Genomic DNA, 12,201 nt, shown 5'->3' on the forward strand with positions numbered 1-12,201 from the left:
TTTAAAGGATATAAGACACTCTGTATTGCACTTTCTTATAACCTCTGTATGTTTAAACATAGCAATGGAAATAAGCAGCTGAAATGCTCTGTGTTCTAAGGGTTAATAGAATTTCAAAATAAAACACCTTGTTTTGACATGAAATGATAGATTGTTCACAATATAAATGTAATACTTATGCAAAATTGATACAGAATTATAGCTTGATATTAAGTGGTAGGCCACATGAAATTGATTGTGTGTAATGTGACCCGTGGGCCGCAAGTTTAAGACCTCTGCTGTAAATTGACAATAGGAGAATGTGAGAGTAGATGGTTGTTTGTCCTGCAGTGGACTGGTGACCTGTCCAGGGCGTACCCTGCTTCACCCCCTGGCTCCATCAGCCCGTCACTCACCCTCATGTGGAGGATAAAGCAGCAGATGATGACTGAGTGACTGGGTGAGAGGTTGTGTGCATGCGACACAAGCTGGGGATGAAAGAAAGAGAGGGCAGGGTGTGATGTGTGAGACAATTTAAATGTTCTTATCATCGTCAATGTGCCTGTGATCCTGCAGCCACTGCTGCAGATTCAAGTGCTGCCTCGTCATTAAAGGAGCACTTTGCGAGCATCTCGCTGTGAGCCCAGAGATTTGTGTGGTTTTTCCCCTCAGCGGTTCAATTTAATGTCAACATTCCCTCTTCTGCTCTCAGTACAAAGTGACTTCATTTGCCTCCTCTTGTTTTTCCTCTCAGAGCTGCCCTATGGCTGGGAGAAGATAGACGACCCCATCTACGGCAGCTACTACGTAGAGTAAGTGTCGCCGGTGACTTGGTGAACTCAGTAGTGAAAGTGGAAATGTATATCCGTGCTTTGCAACATCTTGGAATGAATTATTCATGGGCAAATTCTCATTTTCTGCTCGTTTGAATTATCTTTGACGGTGACATGCTCGACTGCAATAACTGACCTGAGAACAGTGCTGATAGAATCTCATTAGATAATAAGAATGATTTCATGTGTTGCTTTGAAGGCGCTGTTCACTTTTTAAACATCACATTTTGTTTCCAGTCCAATCAAAATGAGGTTTAATTAGAGGTGAAAAGTAACTTGTTTACTCTGGCTGTGGCTTCAAATTACTACAAATTAGAAACGCATATTATTCTTTATGTTTGCAAATTGTTTTATGTACTTGGTGCAAATTGGTGACTTGATTTTCAGTGATATTATGATGAATAACTCCCCTCGTTCCTCTCAGGGTGAGTCATTTGATTTATAGTATCACTGTAATGGTGTATGAAGGCGACATTTCCAAACAAAGAGAAGCAACAAACCTGTTATTTATGTTCTCTGTTGAAAACACTTTTGTTAGATTTTGAAATCTTGAACTTTGTATTGGCTTTTTTTTTTTGTTTTGTTTTGTTCTAATTAAAGGCTCAAAGTAACTGTATCACTTAATTACACAACAGTAAAAGTTGTTTCCTTTGAGAGGAAAAAAAACAGCATAACCTGAGGGGAACATTTAGAGGAAGCTAACTCCAAATAATATGACTGTGGTGCAGTCAAATTAGATTAAATCACAGTCAAATAATGGAATATTTTATTAATAATAATGAATTGAAAATATCTACATCATACTTTTTTCTGGTATATGTGTGATGTGTATATATATGTATATATACATACATAGTATATACTGTATATATATGTGATTAATGTGTGATTAAAATGAATGAATTCAAGCCGCTTTAATGTTATTTGTAATCTCACATTGTATCTTTTAGTCACATCAACCGAAGGACTCAGTTTGAGAACCCAGTCATCGAGGCCAAGAGACGCCTGGAGCAGCAGCAGCAGATTCAGAGTCAGGGTCTGTCTGCTCTACCATTGCCCACCATATACAGAGGTACACACGTCATGGATCATGGTCTCTGAACAGAGCATATGGACAAACTCACTCAGTTGCACAAAATGTGAAAACGCCAGGACAGCAGAAAGGGGCACAGGACCCCCTGAAAGGCATTTTTCATTATTCTCCCTAAGACGTGTCACAGAGTTGGAGGTTTAATGAGTATTTGATGGGGCAGATGCTCACAATGTCACATGAATGGAGATCACTGGCAGTGAAGGAGACAGAGAGCACACTCACCCTCAGGCCTTTCCAGGCATATCAGGACGTGCTAGACCATGCACTGCATCAACTGAGTGAAAAGTGGATATGTCTAATGAGTCGGCTTGACCGTAATAAAGGGTAACGTTTGCTTATTGGTGTTTACATGTCCAGGAATTCATTCCCCACTTATTTTTTGACATAGGAAAACAAATTAAAGTATGAAACTGCACTTGCTTAACCTTTAGACACAAACAAGGGCCTGTTGTATTCAAACTAAAGTCAAATGAGTTCACACAGTGCTGATTAAGTCTGTCAGCTCCACACAACTCTCCAAGCAGTGGTTAGCTCTCGTGTTGCCTGGCGACATCACTGCGCTGCACAGAGGAAGCGATTTGTTTTATGTGAGGACAGACGGAGGCAACTGTGACTGTGTGCTAGTCGAGTGAGACGACTGCACACAGGATGGCGTATGACAGAAGACACAAAGAAGTGAAATCACTTTGACAGGATAAATGCTTCTTGCCCCCACCCGCCCCTGCGCTGCTGCTGCGTAAACACAAACACACTCCCCTCAGTCAGGTCTGATAGTATTGTTTGCCCGAGCCCAATTTCACATGAAGGACGCAGCACACGTATACAAAGCTTTAGGTTTTCTTGATGTTGATGATACATCTCTCTCCCTACAGAGAAGCCACTATTTACGAGGGACCCGACCCAGCTGAAGGGCACCTTCCTGTCCACAGGCCTGCAGAAAAGCAACATGGGCTTTGGCTTCACGATCATAGGAGGTGACGAACCTGACGAGTTCCTGCAAGTGAAGAGCGTAATACCAGACGGACCCGCCGCTCAGGACGCAAAGATGGACACAGGTAATGACTTAAACCTACACACACGCGCGCTCTGCTCTCTGGTTGTAATTCTGCAGTGTTTGTGTTTGTGTGTATATTTTGTTTTTCTTGAGGTCCCATTAAGGTTTTGTCAACCAACAGAAACAGATGTATTCATCCATATTAAACACAGGTCAGGCTTCTCATCGCTTAAACCTCCACCAGGGAGGGACGAATAGAGATGGACAAACAAAACACACCTGCTCTGTGGAAACAAATATACCATCAATTCATAAAAATGTGAATTTTAGGGCTTTTTTTCCACCTTGTGGTCCATTGTTGTTGATCATATTTTGTCTTTATTGGTCCTGTGTGGAACGTTTAGGAGCTTAATGATAGACATTTCATACACTACCCCTAAGTATATTTGTATAATCACTTTAAAATAAAACTTTGTTTTTAGAGACAACAGCTTTGTTGCCATCCTGTAGTGCCACGTTTCTATAGTAGAATGGACATAATTATGTTTTTGGAGCAGGAGCTTAACATACAAACTATTTTCATAATCAATTAATTGGTTTTTGTGTTATTTAGTAATTAAAACAAGTTCTCTGATTGTTCAGCTTCTTAAACGGGAATATGTTTTGGTTTCTTTGATACAATTAACAACGGCATCTTTAAAACTAATTAATTTTGGTTTGTGTACAAAAAATGCTTGGGAATGCTTATGATTTCCAGGTTTGGAGACAAAATTGGATAACATTTTATGGACCAAACAACTAACGACACATAAATCCATTATAAATAATCATTAACTGCAACTCCAATAAATAGGAAGATTAGTTAGAGAAGGTGTAGGATTAAATAATCTTACTGTATGCTTCTTCCTATTCCATTTTTTACAATTTTATTGTCTTTTGTTTAAATGTTTTGAAATAGAGCCTTCAGTCATTCATTCATTCACTCATTCATTCATCTATACAAATACCCAACACATAATCAATCAAAGAAGAGAATATAAACATCTGAGAGTGATAAAGTGGAGATACTTGTCTTTTGTGAAGGCCACTGTAGTTTCTTGCACAACAGAAGGGTGAGCGTCCTCTGCTTGTTGCAGTCTGCTGTCTCACCAGTAGATGTCACTAATTCTTACACACTGAATCAACAAACACAACTGTTCAAATTCCCCGAGACATAGCCAAAATTAATGGCATTAATAATGTTAATGCACTTGCTGTGTTGGCCAAACAAAGGTCAAAGCACATCTTAGAAATTAAAATCTTAGCGGCGGAGGTTTCAGAATCCCCAGAAATATCAATCCATCTTGTCAGGGGACGTTTTCAGCCCTTGGTGGCAGATTTGGGGCGACCTATATTTGTGCCTGTGGCACTGTGTGTCCCAGACGAGGACTCCAGTTTCCTCTCAGCACATTGTGTGTCCTCTCTGGGTGCACCTTCAACAGCACACCAACACACTCCAGCTACTTCATTAGGGGAATCATTTCTACTTTTACAGTGACTCTGCAGGTGCGGCGGGATCTCATCATTATTGAAAATCAGTCATACTCAGGTACACCAGTGCCATGAAGCTGCCCCATGCTCGCCTCGGTGCTTTGCTCCATAACCCGGCGTATGTGGCGGTTAGAGACGCCGCTGCAGTTTATCCCTGCAGCAACCAGCATGTTTAAAACATCACACCTCTCCCTGTTTATTCAGTGTACATCTGCTGGGATGAAAGACTCACTTATTCTCTATTAAATCCATTCTGAAGACACATTTTTACAAGTGTGCTTTTACAGGACGCGCTGTGTGGACTTTACCATTCAGAACTTTTTAATGCTCTTGTGGTGTGATGTTTTTATCTGGACTTTCTTATTATACTGCATTTATTGTTTTATGATGTTTTCTTTTATGTTGTCTGATTCCCATCCCTGCTTTTAATTGCTTCGGGCTCGGCATTTTACATCGCCCTGTAAAGCGCGATGTAGCTGTGCTTTAAAAAGGTTCTGTGTCATAAAGTTTCTAATGAAGGTGACAACGACAACAACATTGATGATGATGATGATGATGATCTTAATTATTATTATTATTATTAGAATTAGTAGATAAAAATTGGGATGTTTTATCCATAGGTTGATTTTCAACTCTTTAGTTTTACAGAGGTGTAGTGGCGTGCACCGTTGCTTCGGGTCACCAGTTTGAATCCTAGGTGGCATGGTGGCGCCACCTAACCCTAACCACAGCAAGAAGGTGCTTGGTTCAGTTCCAGGTCTGGGACCTTTCTGTGTGGAGTTTGCATGTTTTCCCAATGTCTGTCATCACAGAGACACACATGGAGACAAACAACCATTCACTCTCACACTCACGGTCAAATTAGAGTGTCCAAATTACCTAATCCCCCATATTGCATGTTTTTGGACTGTGGGAGGAAGCTGGAGAACCTGCAGAATACCCACGCACACACAAGGGGGCAAACATGCAATCTCGAACCCGGGTCTTCTTGCTGCAAAGGCAAGAGTTACTCCAAAACATGCCAAGGTTCATTGGACACTAAATTAACACGTGTGATCGTTCACATTATGTCAGCTGGGATTTACTCCTGCTCCCTCGCGACCCTCATGTGGAGGATAAAGTGGTCGACAGTGAGTAATTTTACAGAAACCTGTAATTCTTGGTCTAATCTCAAAAAGTCGAGGTTCTGTGATTGATTTACTGTATGACGTTTGATGTGAGCTCTACTGGCTACACTCTTCTTCTTCTTTTGTGTCTCTTCTTTTGTCTCCCACTTTGTTTGTATGTTTTTTTTGTATCTTGAATGAATCTCTTTCTTTTTTCTTTATCTATAACCATTTCTCTTTGTCTATCTGTCATACCCTTTATAATGTTGTTGTTATCGCTCCACACCATCTGACACTTCCCCTCTGCTTTCAGCCTCAGCATATTTTCTTTTCCTGTCTCTTTCTACCTCTCTAGTTTTTTTTCTCTCTCTATTCTGTGTCTGTGTTTTCATTTCTGTCTCTTCATCTTGCTCCTCTCTGCTCTGTGACATTGCCAGAGCTGCTCACACACACACACACACACACACACACTCACTCACTCACTCATGCACACAATCACACTGTCACATGCGGACACTCTCTGGCTCAGATTAGCTGGCCTGTAGAGCCATGTGGCATTGCTCTTAGGGATTGTGTAGGATTGTGCATGTGGCACAAGCAGCATTTGTGTGTGTGTGTGTGTGTGTGTGTGTGTGTGTGCACATGCTCAGAGGAGTGTGTGTGCGTGTGTCTCTGTGTTTGTCTCCACAGCTGTGAAATAGAGGATTTGAAGCAGCTGCATTTGTCGTGGGGCTGTAACTTTGCGCATATTCAAACAACAGCGGAGCTGACACAGAGCGTCCAGTGTCGCGTTAGTGAAGTTGCCTCGTTGGTGTTTGTGTGCAGGTGAAATGCGGTGACATTAGACTCCATCAGTTATCGTGTGACCTGACATATCAAACTTTTCTTTCACACAGTGTCATAATATCGCATCAGAAAAATGCAGCAAGATTCAGAGCACTTTTTATTTGCAAATGTGAAAGTGCAGCCATTAGAAATATGAACGATGTCCATGATCCGAGGGTCTGTGTGAGAGACAGAGAACCACAGATGGTTGTCATGTTCACAGAGACACTGAACCCCCCTCTCTCTCTCTCTCTTTCTCTCTCTCTCTCAAATCAATTCAATTCAAAAGAGCTTTACTGCCATGGGAAACATACAGTTTAAATTGAGTGTAGAACTGTCATGAAACAAAATTGTGTATTGAAATATTATAAAGACAAAAATATAAAAATGCCATCAGAATAAAAATACAGCTTTTTTTTTTAAAGAAAACATACATAAGATAAGATAGTCCTTTATTAGTCCCACAGTGGGAACATTTACATCGTTACAGCAGCAAAGACAGTAAAGATAAAGATAATAAATAATAAACATGCATTACCAAAAAAGTACAGTATACAAAGATATTAACACTAAGACTATAAAAAAAGTTAAAATAGAATGTGTAATTTACATTATAGACAGAATATACACAGTATGGGCATGATATTTACATTATAAACAAAGACATGGGAAGCTATATAGGTATATTGCAGTTGTACAGTGTATTGCACGTGATTGGGAGGAAATACCATGTCCACTCTATTTACCTTACAGATACAAATATGACCATGGAGCACTGTGCCTCAGGATAAATTGCACTTGAACTGATGGTGTGCATAGAAAAGGACGTTTTACAGAGAAAATGGTATTTCATGATATTAATCAGCCATTAATCACCTGTAAAGACTGATGAAGTCCTGTGGTTTCCCAGGTCTGGGACACACACTGGACCCACTTTAACACTCCCCACTTTGCTTAATATTAAAAGAAAATTCACCAGAGTGTCTTAGACATGATTTTAGCTTGATTTAAAGCATGACTAACGGGGGACTTGAAAAATGTCCCCTGTTCAACGTGGAGTCCCCTGTTTGTGTGTGCATAACAACACCCACCCACACACCCACACACACACACACACACACACCCACACACACACAGACGCACACACACACAAACACACATACTTGCAAATGTATGACATTACACTGGTCAAACATGTATTTTGTTGAACTCCTTTTTTAACTTTGACAGCACAGGTTTGCTGTGGCTTTGTTTTGTTAAGCTTAAACACCATTTCAGTCAGTAGTGACGTTCACCTTCGATTTTATTTGGTCAAACCGTGTATGAAAATGACGACTCATGCTCCCTGAACCGTCCATTCATCCATCCAATTTCTACCAGTTTTATCCTCCACATGAGGGTCACAGGCTGGAGCTGGAGCCAATCCCAGCTGACATTCTTTTACAGTCTGAACCTGATTAATAGTTTCAGTTAAAAAACGAATTGCATTGTCATCTTGGAAAATAAAACTGGTCATTCAGTATATTTAGGTCACCTGACCTCTTTTTCTTAACACATAATGTTCCTGAACAAAGACCTGACCAACTGAAGCAACCCAGACCATAACGCCGACCCCACAGTCTTGGACAGTGGACTCTAAACTAGATATTAAAATATATATGACTTATTTCCCTTTTTGCCAGGCAGTGTATATTCCTGTGTGACACTTGACAGGGATTGTGTGTTTTCATTGTGCTGCTGCTGCTGCTGCTGCAGCTGCTGCTGCTGTGTGTTCTGATACCTCAGAGAGTTGACATTTATGACAACAGAAAATGACAAATTGTATTTCTGCTGCAGCACTGTGTGCTTAACAATAACTGAGACCAGATCATGTGGTCTTGTGGTCCACCAGCCTGTTTTTATTGTGACATAAAAGAAAATCTCTGAATGAAAACACAGACTTTATATATATATATATATATATATATATATATATATATATATTCAAACAGATATTCAAATCGGTGACCTTTTATTGTGAAATATTTGCAGGACCAAAGATGTGTTCATTCACACTAAAGAATTCTGGTATTTCAATGGTTACAGAACAGTATTTAAATGTATATTATAGCATTTTACAAAAGGCAAACCCTGAGAAAGCTCCTGCTCATCTCTAACAAAAGAGTTAGAGATGAGGAAAAATAGACTGACTTTACACTGCTTTACTAGTAGTACCTGATAGTAGTAAAGAACATTTTTATAACCTCGCCACCTCAAACTGAGAAAGATTTTTTTATATTATTCTGGTTAAAGTTGGTGATCCATTTTGATGAAAACCTGATCCCACAGTCATATCACTCAATCTTTTGTGCTCTTTCTTTCTTTCTTTCTTTCTTTCTTTCTGTCTGTTTTTCTGTCTTCTTCCTCCTCCTCCTCCTCAGGTGACGTCATTGTCTACATTAACGACATCTGCGTGCTCGGCACCACACACGCTGACGTGGTCAAACTGTTTCAGTCCGTACCCATCGGTCAGAGCGTGACCCTCGTGCTCTGTCGAGGATATCCTTTGCCTTTTGACCCCGAGGACCAAAGTGGAGCGGCGAGTACCTCTCTGACACCGATTGGCCTGGAGCACCGCCCCCTGGTGGTGAACGGCCGCGGCAGTTACGACCCATACCTGGAGTACCTGTCGCTGAGCTCTCAGCTGCCTCCTCAGGCTCTGGCCCAGTCTGGAGGGCATCACCCCGGTGACACACACCTCGACGGATCGTCCCTGCCGCCAACCACGCCCGGCTCGGCCTCAGCGCTCACGCCTCATGATGACGTTTCCATGGGCTCCACAGGAAATGCAGGGGTTCCTGGGGCAACAGCACAAGGGGCGGAGCTGCTGACTGTTACCATGGTGAAAGGGGTGGAGGGATTTGGCTTCACCATTGCCGACAGTCCGACTGGTCAACGTGTGAAACAGGTGAGGTGTTAGTTTGATGGTATCTCATTAATGCTCCTTTACATTTTAAGTATTACACAAAATACCTGTGCATACTGAACTTCCCTCAGAAAGATTGTATCACAATAGCAAATCACAACATCTGTGAGGAAAAATCACAGTTAGATATTTTCCCCCAAATCATTCTGCCGTATTAGTCAGCTCATCTAGAGGTGGAGATAAAACAGCAGGTCAACAGAGAGAATGAACATGTTGATGCTACATTGTTGGTCTTATGTTTTAGGAATCCCCCATTTGTTACCAAAGTTACCAAATCACTCAAAAAAATCTTGCTGGGATACTGTATCATCTGATTAATTTACACTGAACTGCAATAATGATAATCTATATTTATAGGACACTTCTATAAATTAAAAACAAATTAAAAGAAAAATAATAGGAGATTAATACAAAAAGAATAAATACACTATGACCAGCAATGGATAAAAAAATCAGTTTTTAAAGGTAGTGGATTCAGTGCAGAGATATTAAACCAGGCTGATGTTTACTCTGTAGTCTACAGATTAGATTTCTTCAGCAGGTAAAAATGCTGCTGCAGTAATTGAGACGGGATATGATAAAAGTATGTAAAATACTGAAATGGCCTGGGAGCCAATGAGCAACTGTTAGCGAGTGGGCAATATGATCTTAAAATTGTAACACAGTCTTCCACAATGATATCGCAATAAAGATATTCATGGTGATACTTCACTGAATTTCAAAGTAAAAGTGCTTGGAACAAACATATAAATGATGCAAAATAAAAAGTCAGTAAATATTAATGACAACTGTAATTTAAACACCTTAAACAAGTTTATATATACACTATAAATATAATTTAATGTGGGATGTAAACATTTAATAATGAAATATCTACAACTGAATATCCTATTATTTCTATTATAAAAACATGCATATTTAGTTTGATATTATATACTATCACCTCGCTGGCAGCTGTGCCTCAGCCACACACACTGTGTTTAAAGGAAGAGGATGTTTTCATTATGAAATGATGTTGAAAGTGGTGGGCAGCATGTAATCGAAGGGAGGGCCGCACAGTGTGTGGCCTGCGGGCCGCCAGTTTTTACGCCTCTGTATTATACACTTCATTCAGAATTGTCAGAAAAAGACAGAGTATCATGTGCTGAACATTTAGTGGACTTGCATAACAGTGTAAACTAAATGTTATCATCTTTAGAAATCTGTTTATATTTCCATTATAAGAATGGGTTAGGGTAAGGGTTGTCCTCATCGTTCACCTGTCTTCATTCATCTGTTGTCATTGTTCACCTGTCCTCATCATTCACTTGTCTTCATTCACCTGTCCTCATCATTCACTTGTCCTCATTCACCTGTTCTCATTGTTCACCTGTCCTCATCATTCACCTGTCCTCCTCATTCACTTGTCCTCATTCACCTGTCCATCGTTCACCTGTCCACATAATTTATCTGTCCTCATCGTTCACTTATCCTCATTGTTCACCTGTCCACATCATTTACCTGTCCTCATCATTCACTTGTCCTCATTCACCTGTCCTCATCATTCACTTGTCCTCATTCACCTGTCCACATCATTCACCTGTCCTCATCGTTCACTGCCAACGTTTATGGTGCTTGAATTTTTTTTTTTTTAATGCAGGCCAATTGTTTTACTCAGTAATGGATGTGATTTAAAACATAGTGAAATACAGTACTTAAGTAAATGTAAAATTACACATTTTACAAATGACTAGAAAGTACTACACAAAAAACCTACTCAATTACAGTGTAGTTGAGTAAATGTAAAATGTAGCGAGTAAATGTAATTCATTACTTTCCACCTTTGTATGTATCAGTATTATATTTATACCTTGTGCAAACAACGCTTTGTCCATAAAGAAGTCATCATTTTATCACACTTATTATTATTAACATGGACTGATTTAAAACGTCTTTGGACTGATGTCCACCTCTCACAGACACAGTTGCAGTGTGTCAGGTTGACTGACGGTGGATGTGTGGTGCTGTGATTGTGGTGCAGGTGCTGGATCCAGGCTCACAGGGAGCTGCGTCAGGGCTGATAGAAGGCGACCTCATCCTGGAGGTGAACCAGCAGCCGGTGGCTGCAGCTGGACATGGACGAGTGGTGGAGATGCTGAAGGAGTGTCCTGTGGGAGCTGAGGCAACACTGGTTATACAGCGAGGAACAGGTGAGAGAGAGACTGTTTCCTGTTCTTGTCTTGTGCACTGCTTATGCAAGCGTATGCAATGTCACTACATTTATTTTAAACCACAGTGGTATTGGGGTTTGTTTTTTTTGCCGTCTTGTATTGATGATGGGACTGCTGTGTTGAGTCAGTCGCACTTTACATTGCAACAATATGGTAATAGTGTGGACATAACTTTTAAAATAGGGAAGTATTATTATGGTACTGCCATCTTATTTCCATAATATTCACAAATAGCTCGGGAGTGACAATGGAAAATATGTTTGGGTCACACAGGAGAATAGATTTCAACTTTAAATGTGGTAATTATCCATTTTGATTCTCAAATATCTTTATGTGAAGGTGTTTCACTGATGGCAACATCATTTCTAAGCTGTTTCCGAGATACTACTGAAGAAATAACATGGGATTACTGTAATATGATCTCCTTATTGGGAAATAGCATTAGAAATAACATGGGATTACTGTAATATTATCTCCCTATTACAATATTGCCATGTCTAATGTAACATGTTACTGTTAAATTTTCTCCAGCAAAGATTCTCAGTGGAGTTAAAGTGTGGTGCAAAAATGATGAGTCATGCTCCGTAGACTGTTCCCTCACAGTTTGAGCCTGATGGATCCTGGCAGTCGTCTTGGAATATGCCCGAAAAACTTTGTCATTCACTA

The 12,201-nt window shown here is 40.2% G+C and overlaps 1 protein-coding gene across 6 annotated transcripts in view; it reads left to right on the plus strand.

Annotated features, from left to right (window-relative positions):
- The window catches only part of LOC122775744 (membrane-associated guanylate kinase, WW and PDZ domain-containing protein 2-like), a 113,981-nt gene that overhangs the window by 77,578 nt on the left and 24,202 nt on the right, over positions 1–12,201 (plus strand). For all 6 annotated transcript variants that reach the window (XM_044035871.1, XM_044035870.1, XM_044035872.1 and 3 more), the window contains exons 7-11: positions 734–791; positions 1,763–1,884; positions 2,778–2,960; positions 8,781–9,307; positions 11,346–11,514. In XM_044035871.1, coding sequence (XP_043891806.1) covers positions 734–791; positions 1,763–1,884; positions 2,778–2,960; positions 8,781–9,307; positions 11,346–11,514 — 1,059 coding nt within the window. The remainder of the gene's footprint in view (positions 1–733; positions 792–1,762; positions 1,885–2,777; positions 2,961–8,780; positions 9,308–11,345; positions 11,515–12,201) is intronic.

Source organism: Solea senegalensis, linkage group LG10 (assembly GCF_019176455.1).
Source record: "Solea senegalensis isolate Sse05_10M linkage group LG10, IFAPA_SoseM_1, whole genome shotgun sequence".
In the NCBI taxonomy this organism is placed as follows: domain Eukaryota; kingdom Metazoa; phylum Chordata; class Actinopteri; order Pleuronectiformes; family Soleidae; genus Solea; species Solea senegalensis.